Source organism: Ursus maritimus, unplaced genomic scaffold, assembly GCF_017311325.1.
Source record: "Ursus maritimus isolate PB19 unplaced genomic scaffold, ASM1731132v1 scaffold_26, whole genome shotgun sequence".
Taxonomy (NCBI): Eukaryota; Metazoa; Chordata; class Mammalia; order Carnivora; family Ursidae; genus Ursus; species Ursus maritimus.
In genome coordinates, this window is record NW_024425119.1 from 9863664 (window position 1) to 9886832 (window position 23169).

General features: G+C 34.7%; 2 protein-coding genes across 2 annotated transcripts; one reads left to right on the plus strand and one right to left on the minus strand.

The window, feature by feature from the left end:
- Positions 1-2307: 2307 nt before the first annotated feature.
- Positions 2308-14171, plus strand: KLRF2 (killer cell lectin like receptor F2). Its single transcript, XM_008697474.2, is given in 7 exon segments — positions 2308-2399; positions 3847-3956; positions 7438-7486; positions 10860-11008; positions 11261-11276; positions 11279-11375; positions 13932-14171. Coding segments are annotated over 7 exon segments (609 nt in total). The 5' UTR covers positions 2308-2329; the 3' UTR covers positions 14050-14171.
- A 4161-nt stretch (positions 14172-18332) lies between these two features.
- Positions 18333-21771, minus strand: CLEC2A (C-type lectin domain family 2 member A). The gene is made up of 3 exons (XM_008697507.1): positions 21631-21771; positions 19853-19956; positions 18333-18441 (listed from the first exon to the last, which is right to left on the minus strand). The coding sequence occupies exons 1-3, from the start codon at positions 21769-21771 to the stop codon at positions 18333-18335; spliced, it is 354 nt and encodes a 117-aa protein (XP_008695729.1).
- Positions 21772-23169: the final 1398 nt, after the last annotated feature.

Sequence of the window (23169 nt, forward strand, 5' to 3'; positions counted from 1 at the left end):
AAGGAAATTATTTAGGATTGTAAGAAATCTAACATTAAATAGATAGTGAAAGGAAGATGAATCTGCTTGAAAAAAGAAGCCATCAGAGAGGATAAAGAAATATCAAAGGAATGTGGTATCACAAAATTGAGGTGAAGACTGTTTCAAAAAGAAGGGAAACTTTTTTTCAAAAGGTTAATATTTCTGAGTTTCCTATAAGTTAAAGGCAGAAATATATGTATTGCAATTAGGATCTGGGAAATCGTAGATGATTTGAATGAGCAGGTTTTTCTTTAAATGACCTCAGCAGGTTAGTGTGGGCTGAGACTGGAGGAGAATGACATTTGCTTTATTATGAGGCCCCTGAAACAAGGGTGACTACATGTCAAACTTGTACAGAGAAAAACAGGGGGGCAAATCAGCAGATTAGATGATCTTAGACAAGATCAGAGGATTTAAAAATATAGACATTATTTTGGCCACTACTATATGAAAGGTTTTAATTTAAACTTAAAAAAAATAATACTCCCAATATGTGGGATTCATTGTTAAAACACATTAATTGAACATACATCAAGTATATTTAAAACTCCTTACTAAGCACTGTTTTTTAAAGTGCTGTAGGGTCCAAGTACGTGTATATACGTCATTTGGTGGTGATTCTTAAAGTGAAGATTACTGGACCATACTCCAAATCTACTGTGTAAGTCAGAGTTCTCCGAGAAACAGAATAAGATGATGATGACAGCTGATAGATGATAGATAGATGATAGATGATAGATAGATGATAGATAGATAATAGGTGATAGATATAGATAGATGATAGAGATGATAGATGATAGCTAGCTAGCTAGATGATAGATGATAGATTTATTATAAGGAATTGGTTTATGAGATTATAGAGGCTAGCAAATAAAAAATCTGCAGAATGGACTGGCAATTTTGATCCCCTGGAAAGCTGATATTTCACTTTGAGTTTATTTTTATTTTTTTAAGATTTTATTTATTTAAGAGAGTGAGCAAAAGAGAGAAAACACGAACGGGGTGGAGGGGCAGGGGGAGAGAGAGAAGCAGACTCCCTACTGAGCAGGACCCTGGGATCACAAAGTGAGTTGAAGGCAGATGCTTCACTGACTGAGCCACCCAGGCACCCCATCAGTTTTTTAAAAGTCTGTAGAACCAAGAAAAGCCCATATTGCAAATGAAGCAGGAAAACACAATGGACTGCTGGGAAATTCTTGCTCAGAGGAAGCTAGTCTCTCTCTCTCTTTTTAATTTTATTTAAATTCAGTTATTTAACACATAATGTATTATTAGTTTCAGAGGTAGAGTTCAGTGATTCATCCGTTGCATATAACACCCAGTGCAAGTTACATCACGTGCCCTCCTTAATGTCCATCACCCAGTTACCCCATCTCCCCATCCCTCTCCTCTCCAGCAACCCTAGTTTGTTTCCTAGAGTTTAGAGTCTCTTATGAGGCCAGTCTTTTTGTTCTAGTCAGGCCTTCAACTGATTAGATGAGTTCCACCTACATCATGGAGAGCGATCTGCTTTCCTCAAAGTCCACTACTTTAAATATGAACTTTATCCAAAACCATCTTCACAAAAACAATTGAAATGTTTGACCAAATATTTGGGCACTCTGTAGCCCAGGCAAGCTGACACATAAAATTAACTATCACACTTACAGAAGGAAAAAAAAATCTCTCTGCCGGGAATTTTCTGAAAAAACATTCTTGAAAAGTTACTTTATTCATAATGACTCTTGTTCCCACCAATTTGAGACTTACTGATCTATTATTTTCCTGTTTTGCCTCATACAGGCATTTTTCTCTAGACTCTATTAGCCAGATATGTCCCCAAAGAGCAAAATGGGTACTTTAATTTTTTTAATTTAAAATTTTTATTCTTAACTAGCTAGACATTGTTCTCTCATTTGTTTGGTATTTATTTGGTTTATTTCATTTTTTTTCTTTTACTAGAATATAAAGGACATGAGAGCAGAAAGTATTTTTATCTTTTTCACTATTATGTTCTTAATACACTGCAGACAACTGTCTGGTACATGGTAAGTGCACAATAAAGAACTGTTGAAAAATGGAATAATAGAGCCACCTTTACCTTGAGGATACAGAACTTTAACCAGAAATTAACATGGCTATCCACCTGTATTTTACCAACACATCCGGTGTGGTTCTAACCACCCATATCTGAGTAAATTTGGGGTATTTTTGGACTTCCTTTCAGCTTCTGGTACATTGTGCCCAGTAGAAATATCTAAGGCTAAAACTATTCTCCATTTTCTCTATACTATTTTCTGGGTAATATCACATGAAAACATTTTAGGAGATGGAAAATGAAGACGGCTATATGGTGTTGGATTATAAGAATCTTTTCAAATCCAGGCAGAGGTCTAAAGGTAGGCATATTATCTCCCCTCATTCCGACTCCAGGATAAAATTGCATTACTCTCTTAAGAAGATTATCATCTTTGAATATTTTAAAGAGTTAAAATTAACTATATTCTCTGTTCACCTGGCTTTATATATGTATGTATATTTTGATTTATATTTTAAAAATATTGATTTTTAATTTATAGCTACAATCTTATTTTGGAATGCGTTTGAAATTTCCCTTTCTAGCAAATATGGAACCAGTAAACTGCCGATCTGTATGCCTAGAGTTGGTGTCCCTCATAAAATTGCAGAAACGTATTTTGAGGATTTTCAGCTAAGTGGAGGTCTTTTTACTTTTGAGTAAGCAAAAAGAATACCTATAGGCAAGAAAAAAAAAACTTATTTTGGATTTATTCTGTAATACAGACAATTGGTTAGTAAATTTCAAAAGTTTTACTACATACAGGATATATTCTACAAGTGTGCTATACGTATAATCAGATGCATGAAGTCCATAAAAATGAAAGTAAAACATACACATATTACCCAGATTTGAGAAACAGCACTTTTATTATGACTTAGAAGATAAATTATTTGTGAAATCCATAACCAAGGTTATGATATTAAGTGCTTGCTTATTTATAAGCTAATAAAAACAGGGGAATAATTTTCTGAGTATCAGATTATTCAACTTTCTCTTTGGCCACTAAGATGACAAATTAGCTAGAATGGCTAGATTGAGATAGTGTTCCTATGGCATCTGCATGGAAAAGGATGTCTGTGTTCATTTTGTTTGTAGAANNAGTGTATATATCCAACTTATTCAAAAGTGCTCAGATGTGGAAGCAAATATATAAAATTGAAAGAGAAAAATAATATATGTATATCCCTGTTCATGGTGTTTGGATGCTCCCTGTTTCCTCCCCTGTGAAGAGATCATTCCTGCCAGCTCTGATCCAAGAGAGTACTATGGCATAACTTCTATAAAAGCACCATTAATCAGAGATCTATGATGCTTAGATTGACAGTGATTCCTGTCCAAAAAGTCAAGCCAGGAAAATACAATATATCATATATAAAAGTGAAATAACATGAATATTACCAGTATAGTGATTGGTACATGATAGAACTTCAATAAATGTTTTTTCCTTCTTTTACTTCTAATGGTGGGTCATTAAAATAAATAATACATATAACAAATATGCACTTGGCAATGAACAATCCAAAATTAAAATTGAGAAAAACAATTCCATTTACAATAACATTGTATATATCTAGAATTATTCTGCATAGAATCATTCTACCTATAATTTATGCAATACATAATATGTTCATATTATATAATATATAGTATTGTATATAGGCAATATAAAATGTGTTTCTATTATATTTTATATATTAATATAAATGCATATGATATAAATAATCAAGTGAGCTCTAAAATTCACCAAAAAACTCTCAATATTTCAGATTTCTCCCTGTATCCACGAGATTATCATCTTATGCTAGTATGCAGCTGTATTGGGATCCTTATTTTCATGATCACACTGATTTCCCTGAACTTTTGGGGTGAGCATGGAGTTTTTATTTACTTTTGCACTTTTAGAACATAAATATTGATTTTTAATTCTTCTTTTTTTCAAAGATTTATTTATTTCAGAGAGAGAGAGCTTGTGCTCAAGTCAGGGGGAGGAACAAAGGGAGAGAGAGAAAGAGAATCTCAAGCAGACTGCCGGCTGAGTGGGAGCCTTATGAGGTCTTGATCTCACGATTCTGAGATCACAACCTGAGCCAAAATCAAGAGTTGGATGCCTAGCCAACTGAGCCACCCAGGTGCCCTGATTTTTAATTCTTCTTAATATCAAGATAAACTCCACATTGTAGCCCCAAATTGGTAAATTAAACTGATCAGCCATATATGTCATATTCAAAATTATTTTAAATTTAAGAAAAATTAAGAAACAATCAAATATAAAATTGACATTTATTCAGCATCTTTTCTTATGAAGAGCCTCCACTGAAAAGTTAGTTGACTTATTTTATAAAACATTAGTGATATATTTTTACAAAAAGAGTATGTGTTCATTGGTATTATTTTCAGAGATAATGATTTAAATGTACTAATGCGATGGTTAAAAAAGACAAAGGACCTGTTTGAAAACTATTTTAAATATACTTCTGTGCCATTTTTTTTCCCTGAAGGGATATTTAATGTGTATAATCTATAGTTGTTCTTTTCGAAACAACTAGACCAATTCATGGATTTCTATAATTCTGTATTTCTCTTGAAATGGTCATTCTTAAAAATGTAGGGCTAGGGGCGCCTGGATGGCTCAGTCGTTAAGCGTCTGCCTTCGGCTCAGGGCCTGATCTCGGCGTTCTGGGATCGAGCCCCACATGGGGCTCCTCCGCTGGGAGCCTGCTACTTCCTCTCCCACTCCCCCTGCTTGTGTTCCCTCTCTCGCTGGCTGTCTCTCTCTGTCAAATAAATAAATAAAATCTTAAAAAAAAATGTAGGGCTAACGTGGGTTCTGTTTTATATGTAATACTGACATGGAAGCATAAACTCGGGTGGTCTTGGATGAGATGTCTAAATATAAGTGAGGCCCAAGGCAAATTCTCTGAGGGAGACAAGGAAGTAGAGGGCCTATTTTTGTATTGGGCAGTTAAGTTTGTTTTTGTGTTTTCCCCAATACAACAGGGGAAAATACCAAATATTTCTAAGACAAAATAAATGTTCTACTTAATGTAATTGTTCTGTACTTTGCACAGCACTTTGGCTGGGAAGTTGTCAACTAATCATATCCTTCAAATATGTTCAAATTTTACTTGAAATCAAATTCCAATACTATGAAATTCTCCACCTATTTAACAGTCAATATTAGGTGACTAATATTTGTTTTCATGAGTCCACCTAAGTAAGCATTATTGTCTGTTAACCAACAATTCTAGGAAGTTGTACATACTGTAATAATTATTACTGCTTTTTTTTTAAGTTCTTAAAATTCAGGACAAATGGCTTCTTGTTAGGCACTAAATATAGTATGTACAGGCTACCATTGACCTCTTGTTTGACTCAGTTCTCTTTTCTGTAATACATAAGTGATAAAATATGTAATTGGTGTCTAATCATTGCTTTAGAGAAGGACCCTACTGAGAAGAAATCAGTAAAATTTGACACATTGGTAAAATATTAGTAGGGACAATATTTTTTCCTAGTGATATTATTTTAACAAATTAGTAACAGTTTCAATATTTGTGTTTCTATTAAGTTTGCACTTACACTTTGACCAGTTTAAAAATATTTTCCATGGCTTCTAGTTCAAAACAAAGTATTGACCATAAATATTTACATCTGCTCTCTCCCAAGATTCTGGGTTAGACCAGTAAAAGATATCAAAATTGAATAAATTAATATGAGCACAGAGCATGGAAAGGGTAGAATATTAGAAAAGAAATGAGAAGCAGAGGGAATAATGCTGTTGGATTAATCAATGGAGAGAATCGCAGTGTAGAGAAAGCACAGCAACAGCCCAGTGGAGACGAACCTGTTCCTCATGGCAAAACCCAGGCAGGACCCTTGTCAGAGAGGAGAGTATAGATTATAAACAGAAGTCTAAAAAAAATGTAATTAGCTGGAAGACTTTCTAAGGAATGCTCTTTTAGATTGTTGTCTTGACAACCTCTTACTCCACTCACACAGTAGCATTTGCCACTATATCATGCCAAAATCAAAAAACAAAACCAAAAACAAATCCTTGGAAAACAAGGAGATACATAACTAGAACAAGCTTGGGCTCCTCACTTAGAGAGTGGTGGTTGGTGCGATAGACATGTCCCCCTTACTTTGATTCTGGAGTGGGAGGGGGAGTAGTGTAGTGGATTACAGCGTAGCTTGGCTATTTCCAGTGTGTTTTCTATCTAAAAATTCATAGTAGCTAACAAAATATCCCAGAGTGTAGAGAAAAATATCAGTAAAAAAAAAATCAATAAATATAAATATAAGAAATCTGAGACAAAAATACAAAATATTGTCCATCCAGAAAAGATAATGTCTCCCTAATAAATTCCTAGAGGAAGAGAACAGGGAGAAAAGTAGATGTGAATAAAACGTAATTTTGAGGAGAAAAAAAACAAATGCCAAACCATGAGTTTCCAGCTTTTAAGAACCTACCAAATTCAGAGTAGGATATGCAAATAGATATAGATAGATGATAGATGGATGGATAGATATGAATAGGTAGATGATAGATAAATAGATAGATAGATGATAGATAGATAAGATAATGAGAGAGAGAGATCTGCATCATATTTCAGGACACCAGGGGTAAAGATTTGATCTTAAGTTTTCTCCCCAAAGAGAAACAAATTGACCTCAGATTTTTCAATGTACATAAAAGGACACCACTTTAGTAATGCCTTCAACTTTATGAGCAAATCTAAACAAGTTTGTGTATTTATTTTTTATTTATTTTTAAACAAGTTTAAAACAAGAGTAATCAAGCAATATAATTTTTCCATGCATACTTTTGGAACAAATAGGGCAGGTGTGTGTGTGTGCTGATTTTAGATAGAGTGAAGCTAGCACAAGAATGTAATGAAAAGACATTTCAGGTTATCAGCTGTTCTAGGTCCCTGGGCAGCAATGAATTCAGTCTATATGGAAACAACCTATAAATAATGCTATAAGATGCTAAAGGAACTTGATATGGTAAAAAGGAGATTTTTTTTGGGGGGGTGGGTCTGGACCAAAAAGAAATAACAGTAATTTAAAAGATCATTGGGAAAAAGAAAACAATATACAAAAAAAGTAATGCGCATGAAGTTTAAGAAAGTACACATTATTTAGAATTGTGATCAGCACCTAAACGAGTAAAAGTGGATATGGTAAAAAGTGGCTAATTTTGGGGAAAGAGAAGAGTAGAAGCAGAGTATAAGAGAGAGACTTTGAATTTTTATTTGACTGTCTTTGTTTTGTGCAAGTTTTTATTCTAACATACCTAGATTGCTACTCATTTTCAAATGTTTCTCATTATTATTTTCTTTTTGCACTGACTACAGATAAAAAAACCAGATTTCTCCCAGAAAGTAAATATCAGCCATCTAGCAGGTAATGTCTTGTCTTAACATGCTGCTCTATGTTTGAATGAAGAGATTCCCCAACTGGTCACATGAATTTAGGCAGATTAAACGGGAATTTTCTAAATTTTCAAGTGGGGATATAATACCCACATGATAGAATATTTACTGTAGATTAAATCAATGGTGGTGTTAATTTTAGTGTCAACTTGGCTAGGCCACACACAGCGCTCAGATATTGGAGCAAATACTGGCCTAGATGTTGCTGTAAAATTACTTTTTAGAGGAGATTAGCATTTATATCAGTAGATTCTGAGTTAAGCAGATTACCTTCCATACTGTGGGTGGGCCTTGCCCAATTAGCTGAAAGCCTTTAGAGAAAAAAAATACTGAGGTTCCCCAAAGGAAGAGGGAATTGGGCCTCCAGACTGCTTTTGGACAGGAGCTGCAGTATCACCTCTTCCCTGGGTCTCCAGCTTGCCAGCCCGTCATGCACATTAGATAATAAAATAAAAGTAGAGACTTGTATAATAAATGTCCATGTACATTTCAAACAGCCTCAACATTTGTCAGTATATAATCAATATTATTTATGTCTCTCCCATCGTCACTCCTCCAAACCAGATTACATTAAAGCAATGATCAGATATGGATTCTGAGAAACAAACTGAGGGCTTCAGAGGGGAGGGGGGTGGGGGAATGGGATAGGCTGGTGATGGGTAGTAAGGAGGGCACGTATTGCATGGTGCACTGGGTGTTATACGCAACTAATGAATCATGGAACTTTACATCAAAAACCAGGGATGTACTGTACGGTAACTAACATAATATAATAAAAAAATATTATTATAAGGAAAAAAAGTTATCATGCCATTTAGTATTTTAATATATCCGTATGTAATTAAAAAAACAGTTAAGGGCTCTTTTGCTTAACACAAACACAATACCATTATACATCTGTGCTACTTTTCTCTGGATGTGTAACAAATCACCACATGCTTAGCAGTTTAAGATAATAATTATTATTGTTGGGAGTATGGGCACAGCTTAACTCGGTCTTCTATTCAGGGTATCATTGGCTATAATTTAGGTGTTGACAAGATCACACACCTTTCTGGAGCTGAGGTTCCTCTTGCAGGCTCATGTGGTGGTTGGTACAATTCAGTTACTTATAGCTGTAGGACTGAAGTCACTGGTTTCTTGCTGGCTGTCATCCAGGGCGACTCTAGTTTCATATAGGACCCCTGCATTTCCTTGCCATCCTCTCTGTACATCCTCTCAAGATCTGAAGGCCCAATTCTTAAAAGAAAATAGGAATTATCTTTCTCTTTAGAAAAGGCCCAGGCCTGTTCTTAAAATCTTATATCTGATTAAATCAGACCTACCTGGGATAATCTCTTCATTCGTTCAAAATTGATGGCCTGCAGACCCTTCCCTAGTCTTCAAAATCTTTTCATCTTGCCACACCATATAACTTAATCACGGGAGGGCTGGTCTGTCATATTCACAGGTCTGACTCACACCAAAAGAAAGGGAATTCCACACACCAGGTACACTATGGGGCAGGAATCTTGGGAGATTTTAAAATTTCTCTAAGAATGTTTTATTCTGTCCACCACAGCTCCTAAAATAAAGTCATCAATAACTTCTTAAGATCGTCTACTATCCAGTCAGCATTAAAATGTCTTTTTTTCTTCCAAAAGATTTGTTAGAATCAGAATCATAACAAAGACCACAACTGGCATTTGGTTAAAATGTCTCTTGAGTATCTTAACCTGTAGGTCCTCTTTACCTCCTTTTATTTCTTCTTTGCCATTTATTCGTCAGAAAAAAAGAATGGATCATGGTTGTGTGTAATTTCTCACATTCTGGATTTTTCTGCTCAGATGTCCATGGTGTCATTTAACATGTTCCTCTATCTTATAAAGTAGTTTTAAAAACTAAGTATGTTAGGTGCCTAGAAACTCACCCACTGTAGTGGCTCTATGTGTTTGTTGTTGTTATGATGTAAAGCGTCTGAGACAGGAATTGGTATAAAGCGTTGCTCAATAAATATTTCATTCCATTCTCATCCCCCAGGATATTTCTTCTTATTTTAAAAGATGGCACCTGAACCTGAGTTCACAATAATAACTCTTTTGGACAATTAGTATCCACCTTTTGCATCATTCTTTTGGATATTTCAATATATTACACTAATCATTTAGGGCATTTTTAGGGTGTTTTGCAACTCTGCAACTATACTTCATAATAGCCACATAATGTAGTTACTTAGTCCAAATGACTCCTTCTCAAAAATAATAATAAATAGAAAGCTCCTTTCAATCATAAATTGGGAGGTATATTTGAGGTCATCTTATACTTTTTAACATGCTACTATGCACTGTTAGAACTGAGAATAGACTTATTCTGAGTCTACCAATATTTTGCAAAATTATAATTATTCAAGATTGGCAATGCTTTCCTGGCACAGAATGTATTAGTGAGTTAAGAATATATATGGAGTTTGTATGGAAATTATTCCTTGATAGTCCTCTTCAAGTCATATGTACTGATATTACTTTTATTTCCCATCTTAGCTGGACATATAAATTCAATTTCCTAAAATAGATTTTTACAAAAATTTAGGCTCATATATAACAGACTAAAAGATTAGCACTAAAAAATATAACATGCCTTAACTTATGGATATTTAATTCAATTATTTAATAATTAAATAACATATCAAAGTGCTATGTGATAGGAAATTCAAAGATGAATATGACAGTCACATTGACAACCTCCCAGTCGGGTAAAAGACAAGGAGATGCTCGCAAATGACTGGGACATGGACAATACACTCTTTGCTAAATGGCACCTAAATGTTATGAGTCTAGAGCCAGCAGAAATTATGACTGGTTAAAGACGTTGTTTTTGAGATGGAAGTACAGCTGAACAGTAAAATATAAGTCTAATTTAGATGAAGAAGAAGGAAGGGAAGGCTATTCAAGTGTAAGGAGAGAGTATGAATGAAAACACAGGAGGATCAAAGTATCCTATGAGAAATCATGTAAGTAATGCTAATGGTAAGTAATCTCACAGAAACAAAGTACAGGTTGTAAGGACAACCCCAAGAAAAGGAATTAGGCCAGATAGAGAGGTTTAAGCAATAGGCTCTTACTTGTGTTAGTTATAAATAATCAAAAATATTAAATATTTTTTTCTTCTAATTATGAGGGTCGGAATTCATATGCTTTTTTTCTCCCCAACCCTCACTCAAAATCCTGCCTCCATTCCAGAAATATACAGATTAATAAATTAATCTCATTCTTGTTCTGCTCTTAGAGTAGCCTTTTAATAACATATGGTCTATTCACACTTTATTGACTGTAAAGTCTAATCTTTTTTCTTACATTTTCCTTTAGGAAATATTTTTTTGTGCCCAGAAGACTGGCTGCTGAACCAAGGGAAATGCTACAGGTTTTCAATTTCTTCTAAAACTTGGAATGAGAGTCAACATGATTGTGCAAATCTACAGGCACATTTACCAGTGATCCAAACTTTGAACGAGCTGGTGAGGAATCAAATACAGGATCTAAGTACCCAAGGAAGAATTGCTAGGTGCAATTCTAAGAAGTGTGGGTGGTTTAGAACATTCGTTAGCCATAATATAATTACTGTTGTTTATTTTTAAAAAAAAAACGTATTCTTTATGAAAGAAATGATTATTTACCATTCCATCGATGCCTGGCATAGTGCCTTATTCTATAGAGGGCATGGAATTTTTTGAATAAATTAGTAAATGACTACACCATTTCCTTGATAGGAGTTCATACAGAAGACTTTAAACCTGGAAATCCTGGTTGGATTGGACTGTATATTACATCTCCAGGAAAACAATGGATGTGGATAAATAAACACCTTTTTGTGGAACAAAATGAGTAAGTAATTATTTGAGGTGGAAGAATGGCAGCAATAATGTGGTTTTATTGATAGAAAGGTATTTTTAATAAGCTTCCATGATTTCCAGTTTTTTTTATCATTCTTCCTCCTTTCTTTTCTTCCTTTGCCCCCTCCTTTTCCTTTCCTATCTTTCTTTTTCAGAATTTTCTCTTTCTTCTTTGTTTCCTCTCCTTCTTCTTTTAACATGCACTAAAGATGAGAAGTAGGTCTAGAAAGTGCTCACTATGACATCTGGAAATTTTAATGGTCAAGAAATGATAATGACTTTATAATTTTTAAGCCCACTTAAATCTCACTTAAAATAATTTTCAGCAACTATATTCTTTTTTTTTCAAGATTTTATTTATTTATTTGACAGAGAGAGACAGCCAGTGAGAGAGGGAACACAAGCAGGGAGAGTGGGAGAGGAAGAAGCAGGCTCCCAGCGGAGAAGCCTGATGTGGGGCCCGATCCCATAATGCCGGGATCACGCCCTGAGCCGAAGGCAGACGCTTAATGACTGTGCCACCCAGGCGTCCCATCGGCAACTATATTCTACATAGAAAATGCAAAGATAAAATTCCCCTATAAATAAAAGCGTCTGCAATGTATAAAAACACCTCTCGAGCTGAAATCAGAAAACGAGTTTGAAATTTTGCCCTTAGAATATTCTCCTAAACTTGGGGCACCTGGGTGGTTCAGCCAGTTAAGCATCCAACTCTTGATTTCACCTCAGGTCATGATATTGGAGTTGTGAGATGGAGCCCAGTGTTGGGCTCAGTGCTCACTGGGGAGTCTGCTTGAGATTCTTTCCCTCACCTTCTCCCTCTGCCCCACCCACCTCTCTCACTCTCTCTCAAATAAATAAATAAATAAATAAATAAATAAATCTTTAAAAAGAAGAATATTCTAAACTTTTGATATCAATTTCTTTATCTGTATGAAAAGAATAATGAAGCTTCCCTCACAATGTTCTTCTGTGAACAACATAAGGTAATTCATATAAGGGTGTTTTAAAATTCTTTTTTTTTTTTTAAGATTTTATTTATTTATTTGACAGAGACAGCCAGCGAGAGAAGGAACACAGCAGGGGAGTGGGAGAGGAAGAAGCAGGCTCCCAGCGGAGGAGCCTGATGTGGGGCTCGATCCCAGAACGCTGGGATCACGCCCTGAGCCGAAGGCAGACGCTTAACGACTGCGCCACCCAGGTGCCCCCGAGGGTGTTTTAAAATTCTTAAGTGTCACATACATTTACACGTTCTCCTCTGTACCGTTGTTTTCTTTACACATCACTAGAGCACCTGGCCTGTGGCAGTTTTAAAGCAAAGGCCTTGGAGTCATAGTCCATTTCAGTCTCGATATTTATCTACTTCGAGATGCTTCCATTCTCCATATGTTATCATCTCTCATGCACATGAAACTATAGTGTGAAGTGGTATTCATTCTTTGTCCCTGCTTGGACAGCAATCTTAGACACAAATTAGTAAGGAACACCTAGGCCTTTCTCTCCCTCCCCCTTTGGAAACCAACATATTGTTAGGGCAGCATCTCTCTTTCAAAAAACTTTCATTTGATTATTTAAGGAGAAATGATATGCAAATGGTTATAATAGTGTTTGGTTTTTATTGTTAAATAGTAGTCAGCAACTGGAAAGAATAGTTAAGGTGATAGCTCTCTCCAAAAATATTCTCTTCACATATTTTCCTCATCATACTGTTGAAGTTAATGAAGAATTTAAACATCTAAAAGCTTTTTACTTTAACATAAATAAAAATTGTCCTCCTGAGTTAGGCTTTTCAACTCCTACTGGTATCTCTATTACCATGCAGTCTTTACTAAAAACTCATATTTTAGGGGCTCCTGGATGGTTCAGTCGGTTGAGTGTCTGACTCTTACTTTTGGCTCAGGTCATAATCTCAGGGTTGTGAGGGTGAGTGTGTCCCCATGCCCCTCATCAGGCTCTGCACTGGGCATGGAGTCTGCTTAAGATTGTCTCTCTCCCTCCCCCTCTGCCCCTCCCACTCTTCGTCTCTAAAAAATTTTAAACAGAGAGAAAAACTTACATTTTAATATTTAATTACCTTTTATAGAAAATTATTTTGCTGTGTGGAGAATGAATAGATGGAAAATGAAATTGAAATTGAAGTTCAGTCAGAAGGCTGTAACCAAAGATAAGGGAGAGGCAGTAGCAGCCTGGGCTGGGAGTGAATGGACATAAGGACCAATCCAGAGGCAGAATACCAGAACTTGTTGATACATGCAATTCGAGGGTGGAGAGAGAAGGAAGAGACAGTGATGCTTCTAGTCATCAAGCCGGAGCTTCTGTGGCAATGTTGCTCAAATAAGAAAGACATCCCAGGGGGAGGGTGTGGAGGGCAAGCAAAACAAGAGTGCCCAAATACAATTACTGGCAATAAAAGAAGAGTCTATTCTAAAACCTCTGCAACATTTTGGCTACTGAAGAATTACCTATATACGTTTGGCTGGAGGAAACTTTAAGAACCATAATCATTAATTTAAAATAAATGCTCTAACGTCTACATTTGATCTCCTAGTTTTCTCGTGATGGGACAAACGGATCACAAGAGCTGTGCAGTCATAACAGGAAATCAGGTATATTCTGAAGACTGTAACTCCAGATTTAATGGCATTTGCCAAAGAGACGTTGTCTGAACAACAAAAGCAAATCTGTGCATTTAAATAAAGACTTGGAATAAATTCTTGTGGCTGTTAACAGTGCCTATCTTTTTTTTTAATTGGAATGTAAATTTATTTATTTTCTATATTATTAAAAAACAAAATTCAAACAAATAAATTTGAAGATCTAATTGGCTTTATTCAATGACTCATGGAACTGGGCAGCATTCCCACCTAGCAAGTAAAAAGGAGCGCCAGCGAGCTCCAGAAAAGGAACGATAGGGCTGAAACAAGGAAGTCATATAGAACAAAACAAACAAAACAAGACAAACCAACAACGACAAAAGATTATTTTGGGCAAGGTCACCTTTCTTTGGCACACAAAAGGGGTCAATCAGGTGGATTATGTCATTAGTGTTGACCAGAAAATTCTCAACCAGTTAAAATTATATTTCTGGGGAGATTAAAACTGCAATTAGATTAGGTATTAAGTTTTGGTTTGGTGACATGGGCTTACTATTTTGGGCCTGTTGTCTCTTTTTTAACAATACAAATATAACATTTTCAAATATTCCATATAGAAATAATACTTCAAAATGAGGAAATATAACTTATTTTTAAACAAAAAAACACACTTTTCTATTATTTCAATGTCTAAAAAATAATTAAATTTAATCTTCTAAATTACCTTACCTTATTCTCTCTGTGTGTCTTATTTCTTGGGTTCTAACTCCTGAGCATCTGGTGAAGTAATAGCCGAGGCGCATAGATATAACATTTTTTTCTTCATGGTGGGCTTTTACCCCAAGGTAATTGTCTTCAATTTTTATCAAAAAGAAATCAAACTTTCAACTAGTATTAAGTACTCAGATGTTGTAAGTATGAGATGTCTATTTGAGTAATTTGATGTGATCCCAAATTTATTTCCCTTTAATCAAATTTATATATCATTTATATTTAAAATTATTATATTAAGAATGATCCCACTCCCTTAGTTTTCTTTTTTTTTTTAAAGATTTTTTTTTAATTTATTTATTCGACAGAGATAGAGACAGCCAGCGAGAGAGGGAACACAAGCAGGGGGAGTGGGAGAGGAAGAAGCAGGCTCATAGCAGAGGAGCCTGATGTGGGGCTCGATCCCAGAATGCCGGGATCACACCCTGAGCCGAAGGCAAACGCTTAACCGCTGTGCCACTCAGGCTCCCCCCACTCCCTTAGTTTTCTAACTGAAGTTCTATACAATGTGAAGTTTCTTATTTTCCTCTAATGCATTTAAAACACATTTGTATTTCAAAATAAATGTAACAGTTTGTGTCCACTATATAAGTAAGGTCATTACTTAACTCCTCCAAATTGACCATAATAAATTATAAGCCATCAGGAATTTATACCCTAATAACTGTGAATCAAAGAAAAAAAGAGTGCATTACTCTAAATTACTAAGCAATTTACAAAATCAGTTTATAACCATGAAACAACACTAAAAATAAAACCTGTATTATGAATCAAATAAAACTTGGACTTAGCCAGAACTTAATACATCCAACTGTAATACACAATGGCATTCTAAAATGCATTATTTTCATGTTTTTTTTGATAACATCATGCATGGGTATAATTGCCCATACTTGATTACATGCTGACATTTGCTAAGTCATTTTCGTTCCCATATAGTGCCAGGGTAAACATTGACTAGTCAACTTGCAAGAATTTCCTTTTCATTTATCAGAAAGTTTCAACTGTATCTAATTAGGAAAATAAGCCTCCATTAAAGATATGCAAGAAGGACATGTTCCTATGTGTTTGTAATATAGATACTCTCTTTTCCTCCCAGCTTCTCCACCCTACTGTTTTCTCTTTCGCCTACACTCACTTCTTTCCTGCACTCATAGATTATGAGTAATTTATAGTTACCTAGTTACTCATAATAATTCATAGTTACCTAGGCAAGAATTTAAACTCAAGCTAATGTAATGTAGGTGGTTTTGATATATTTTTTTGAGTGCCCTGGAGAATTAGAATTTTACGACTGCACCCAGGGATATGTCATAAGCACATCCTATTTTCTTGTCCTTACTTGGGAAATTAATTTTTTTTCAATTATCTATTGTTTGGTTACTTCTGATATAATTATTCTAGTTTATATTCCACTGTCTAAGCTTTGTAATATTTTAAATTGAAGTATAATTGATACAGTATCCCATTAGTTTCAGGTGTATATCATAGTTATTTCACATTTTTATACATTACAAAACTATCCCCGTGAGTCTAGTTACCATCTGTCACCATGCAAAGTTATTACAATATTAGTTACTGTATTCCCTATACTGTACATTACATCCCCTTGACGTATTTATTTTATCATTGGAAGTTTGTACCTCTTAATCTCTTTCATCTACCTCACTTCCCCTTAATACCTCCCCCATTTGACAGCCAATAGTTTGTTTCCTGTATCTATAAGTCTGTTTCTGGTTTTTTTTGTTTATTTGTTTTCTTTCTATTTTTTTTGTTCCATATATAATCGAAATCATGCGGCATTTGTCTTTCTCTGTCTGACTTATTCCACTTAGCATAATACCCTCCTGGTCCATCCATGTTGTTGCAAATGGCAAGATTTCATTCTCTTATATGGCTGAGTAATACTCCATTGTATATATATATACCACATTTTTATTGATTCATTTATTGATGGACACTTAGATTCCTTCCATATCTTGGCTATCGTAAATACTGCAATTAATATAGGGGTATGAATATCTCTTTGAATTGTGTTTTTCTTTTCTTTGGGAAAGTACACCAAAATAGAATTGTTGAGTTTTATGGTAGTTCTATTTTTATATTGGGGGGAACCTCCATACTGCATTCCATAGTGGCTGCACCAAGTTACCTTCCCACCAACAGTGTACAAGGATTCTTTTTTCTCTGTATCTTCACCAACATCACTCTCATTTTATTTCTTATCTTTTTGATAATAGTCAATCTGACAGATAGGAGATGATCTCTTTGTGGTTTCAAGTTGCAGTTCTCTAATGATTAGTGATGTTGAGCATTTTGTCATGTGCCACTTGGCCACCTGCGTTTCGAAAAAAGTCTATTCAAGCCTTCTGCCCATTTTTAATGCTCATTTTTTATTAGTTTTTTATAAATTCCAAGTTATCTTTTCATTTTGCTGATGGTTTTCTTCACTGTGCAAAGCTCTTTAGTTTGAATAATCTCATTTGTTTATTTTAGCTTTTGTTGCCCTTGCCTGAGGAGACTAGTTAAAAAAAAATTCTGATGTCAAAGAGCTTACCGAATGTTTTCTTCTAAGAGTTTTATGATTTCAGGTCTTATAGTTAAGTCTTTAATCCAGTTTGAATTTACTTCTGTATATGGTGTAAGATAGTGGTCCATTTTCATTCTTTGGCATGTAGCTGTCCAATTTTTCCAACACTATTTATTGAAATGACTGTCTTTTCCCCATTGTATATTCGTACCTCCTTTGTAATAGATTAACTGACCATATAAGTGTGGGTTTTATTTCTGTGCTCTCTATTCTATTCCATTGACTTATGTGTCTGTTTTTGTGCCAGTACCATATTGTTTTGATTACTACAGCTTGGTAGAATAGTTTGAAATCAGGGAGTGTGATGCCTCCAGCTTTGTTCTTCCTCAAGATTGCTTTCGCTATTTGGAGTCTTTTGTGATTCCACACAAATTTTAAGATTCTTGGTTCTAATCCTGTGAAAAATGTCACTGGTATTTTGATGAAGATTGCACTGAATCTGTAGATTGTTTTGAGTAATCTTTATAATTCAATGTATAATTCTGATCATTTATCAGCAATTTTTATCGATAGAGTTAGGATCCTTATTGGTGGGTTTTTCCTTGTTTTTAGGATGTTATTGAAGTGAATGTCTTTTCATAGGTGATTCTCTTGTAACATTTCTTTAAGCCAAAGTTATTATTGTTAGTATTTTGTAATATTTACGCATACAGAACACATATATTTCTCTAACTTTTAAGCTAAGTAAATGTTGGCGGGCCTACCGATATAGATCTCTTTAAATTTGCTTAAAGTCATCTTTGCAGTCACAGGTCATCTAATTGTCATTACTTCATTTGGTTCTCTTTAGTAGAAGTTTCCTGACTTGTGCTTATAATGGGCAGTTGTGTGTCTTGAATTGATGAGGTTCATTCATTCAACAATTTTTAGCTCCTTTTTTAAAATTTGCAAAATTTGGTATTCAGTGGCATAACAAGTGAAAAGTAACTGTTGCCCACCTAAGCCTTCTCTCTATCTCTGACATGTGATGATTATTTTCCAGCTTTTTGCTCTATTAAAATTTAAGTTTGCTGCAAATCCAGTTGATAACAATAAATCCCCTAGAACTATGGACTCCGTCAGCATTCAGAAAAGCAAAGGATCCATTCCCACTAATTTCAAACCTGAAAAGAGCCATTAGAATTAGTTTGGGAACCACTTAAAGCTGTAATCAAAAATAAAATTAAGATTCATGTGATCTGAAACTTTACACAAAACATTGAGCTCCATACTCACTCATCACCATATGCTACACAAAAATATCTGGTACATCAAAGGAATAGAAGACTGAATGTAGCTATATAATTATTATAATTATTAGTATAATTATTGTAATTATTAGTATAATCTGTAAATTATTTAGAACAATAAATAGAAAGGCAGCTATAGGTATAAATGGACACGGGTAAACCATGAATATACATGTAAGTCAATATCTATCGACATTTATCTATCTATATCTATTTCCATCCATTTATCAGGAGAGACTATGTTTGCTAAATTGAAAAATCTCTAGACTTTCTTTAAAGCAGTTTTCTGGCATATTTTTAGCCAATGTTCCTTTTTGAAATTAAGGAATAAGATTTATATTCATTTGATGCATTTGAAACCTACTGAGATAGAAACCAAAGAGACTAATTGCAATATTGTTTTTATTAATTTACTCTGTTGATTTTTTCTTCTTTTGCAGTAAGTGTAATTTGTCTTATCTCACATATTTTAATATTTGTTTAATTGGTTCCCTCTGTTTATCTAGCACTTAACGAAATATTAAGGCAGGAGTACATAGATAAAAAAGAAAAGTCACACAGCAGTTGTTTCCAAGTGTAATAGTACGTAAGTGAGAAAACAACATTCACTAGTAACAGTTACATAAATAAATAATATTGTTTATGATGGACTTATGGAAAGTTAAAGATAAATATGTGGTCACTTATTCTTTAAACAAAGAGATCTTGTATAAATATAACTAGTTTAAAAAAAGGTGCAAGTAGGGATGCCTGGGTGGCTTAGTTTCTTAAGCATCTGCCTTTGGCTCATGGTCATGATCCCAGGGTCCTGGGATCAAGCCCCACATTGGGCTCTCTCCTCCATGGGGAGCCTGCTTCTCTCTCTCCCTCTGCCGCCCCCTGCCCCCGCTTGTACTCTCTGTCAGATAAATAAATAAATAAAATATTTTAAAAAAGAAAGTGCAAGTAATACATATGTTTTAGCTTGGAAATTGCAAAAAAACTTGAATCTGAATTAGCAAAAGAAGTGTTTATTAGCAAGGCTTTGGCAATAAAAATAAAATGAAATAAGAAACAAAACTAAAACACAAAAAGAAAAATTTCACTGTGTGTCACTTAAAGTAGAAGGAAGATAGGTTGCTCTAAGGTATGTTTCAATGTGAAAAGGCACATGTCACAGGGTGAAAACTAAGAAAGGTAATTGCCCATAGAAAATAGAAAGATTTCTTTATAATAATACAACTCTAAATTATTTAAAATGTTTATACACCAGAATAAAACCTTTCCTACTAAATCTGAAAGTCACCAAGGACCGAATGTGGTGGCATGTGTCCATGTCCAAGACTCTCCTTGTTTCCTGTTCAATCCAATCCAGTGCATAAAAGTTCCTGTATGTCTCCTCAAAAACTCCTTTCACAAAAATCAGGGCAATATCCATTACTTCATATTTTAGAGCACATTGCTGAACATGTTTCTCACCCAATCTTCCCATCTTTTATGATTTTCATTCTAATCTGCATGCCCTAATGCTTCTTTAGCAACAAGTAGGGGTATTTAGGTTGTTTATCAGAAAGATTTTCACTTTGTTCTTTCACTTCTTAAATATCTGTAAGCAATAGAGTGACTTTCATCAAGTCATTGCAATTCACTGAGCTGCACTCTCTTGAAGTATCTTTTGGGATAATTTCTATCTCTCAAATGAGAAACTGGTGAGGAAAACATCTGAATTAATTTCCTTCAAACTAGACCATCAGTATGTTTTAGTCACAGAATGAATGACAAAGACTATAAACTGATATGATGTTACATGTGTTTGGATGACAAAATCAGGAGCTGAGCATTCTATGGGAACTGAGACAGAATGTTCTGTAAGGATGACAGAGACCTAATGCTTCTAGTTTGTTTTGCGCACAGGTCCTCTCTTAAAAATCACAGAGGAAGGATTCCAGGGGAAAGGGTTTAATAGAAAGTATAAGTACTGTTAAAATGGGAAAACTTGGTCATAAGCTACATTTGATCCTTGAACAATGCTGCCATGCAGTTGAAACCCCAAGCATAAATCTTGATTCCTCCCAAATTTGACTACTAATAGCTTACTGTTGACAGAATGCCTTAATGCTAATATAAACAATTAACACATATTTTGTATGTTATATATATTATATACTGCTTTCTTACAATAAAGTAAACTAGAGAAAACAAAATGTTATTCAGAAAATCATATGGAAGAGAAAATACACTTACAGTGCTGTACTATGATTACTGAAAACAATCTGCATGTAAGTGGACCTAACAGTTCAAACCTGTGTTGTTCAAGGGTCAACTGTCCTTTGAGTAGATACCAGAATAAGAATGTTATTGCTGCTGTATGTTTTCTCATATAATCAAAAATCAAACTAACTTCTGGATGATTATGATTAATTGCAAGAAAATATATTGAGTGATGGATTTCATTTCTCTTCTCTTCGCTCCTTGCTACATACAGGTTTGGACCACAAACCTATTAGTCAGCTTTCTTACTAGGAACAAACCTCTTTCCTTACCCGGTATTCCTGTAGCCCAAGTCCCTTTCCTTTGCCCTCTTTCACTTCTGTTCATGGTCTCATGCTCTTCAAACTGCTATTTCCCTCAGATCCTCAACCTAAATTCTAAGAGCCATATCTGGTTTTTGGTTTTAATTTTTCCAGGCTATTCTTGGCAGAATAAAAATGTAGAGGTGTTAAAAACAATCTATTTAATAATCTAAAAACATCAAATAAAGACATTTAGCTATATAAACAGCATACATTGTTATTAAGGACATAGCATCACCAGCTAATTTGACTAGGTTCAAATCCCAGTTCAACAAGTCCTGGCTGTGTGACAATGGCTATGTTACATAATATCTCTGTGCCTCACTGTGTTCATCTTTAAAATAGGATATTTTCATATGCACTTCATAGGCACTGGTTGAAGATTACACGAATTTTTATAGTTATAGTCCTTAGAACACTGTCTGACATAGTATCATATTCACTTTTTTCATTTTTATTCTTTGTGCAAACTTAAGCTCTGAAATGATTAAGAACTTTCCCCTTTTCTTACCATATCCTCTTGTGTATCAATATGAGCAAGTTCTGATCCCTGTGAACTGCAAAATCTTTTACTGGCTGTCCAATTTTTGGTATCCCTGGAAAAATAGAAACACTTCTTTCTTACTCCAATCCATTCGCCTGAACATTCCATAGTTTGGGGACATTTTGAAATTACTGCAAATATTGAAAAAAGTAAGAAATTGTCAAATAAAAAAATAAGTTAAAGAGTATCTCTACTCATTCTGATGAATCAGTTTTACTTTTACTCCTATGGTTTGCAGTCTGTAAAATTAACTTGATTCATGGGGATGATGGATAAATTCAATTCTGTTGTCTGTAAGGAAAACCACTTAATGGTCAAGCAGTCCATAGTTTATCCAATTTATTTGGCTTCTACTTTGAAGAATGGAGCTCCTGACTCTAATAGTCTATATTGACATCCTCCCAGAAACAGTGCATAAAATTTAACAATTGACAAACAGACCTAGAGACATGAATACAAATTAGGCCTCATGGACTAGGGTAAGAAAGGTAAGCTTACCTTTACCTTGCAGAAATGAAATGCTCATAGACAAGAAAGGACATCCAAGCTAGGGAAGTAAAACTCACCATACATGACAACAAAATATTGGAGTATGAGTTAGTAAAACATTTGTTCTACTTCACCAATATTCAGTGCCAAAGAAGCTGGAATCCTATTTCTTATGTTCCATAAATGAGTGAAACCATATGATAATTGTCTTTCTCTGCTTGACTTATTTCACTTAGCATAATCTCCTCCAGTCCCGTCCATGTTGCTGCAAATGTTGTGTAATCGTTCTTTCTGATGGCTGAGTAATATTCCATTGCATATATGGACCACATCTTCTTAATCCAGTCATCTGTTGAAGAGCATCTCAGCTCCTTCCATGATTTAGCTATTGTGGACAATGCAGCTATGAACATTGGGGTGCATATGGCCCTTCTCTTCACTACGTCTGTATCTTTGGGGTAAATACCCAGTAGAACATAAGAAATAGGAAGATCGTTAGGAGAAGAAAGGAAAGAATGAAGGGGGGGTAAACAGAAGAGGGAATGAACCATGAGATACTGTGGACTCTGGGAAACAAACTGAGGGCTTCAGAGGGGAGGGGGGTGGGGGAATGGGATAGACTGGTGACAGGTAGTAAGGAGGGCACATATTGCATGGTGCACTGGGTGTTATATGCAAATAATGAATCATGGAACATTGCATCAAGAACTGGGGATGTACTGTATGGTGACTAATATAAAAAAATAAATATTATTAAAAAAACAAAAACAAAAAACAAAAAAAAAGAAGCTGGAATCATGATGAACTGATTTCTGCATATAGTGTTTTGAGAATTTTCTGTTTCAAGGTTTTAGTTAGGTGCTGAATAATCAGAATAAGATAAAGTTCTTACCCTCCAAATGTTTGAGTAAGTTAATGTAACTAGAAAAGAACCAAATAAACATTCAAATGTCAAGCCAACTCTAAAGCCTTCTCTCTTCATTTTGCCATGATATATAATGTATAACATATATATAT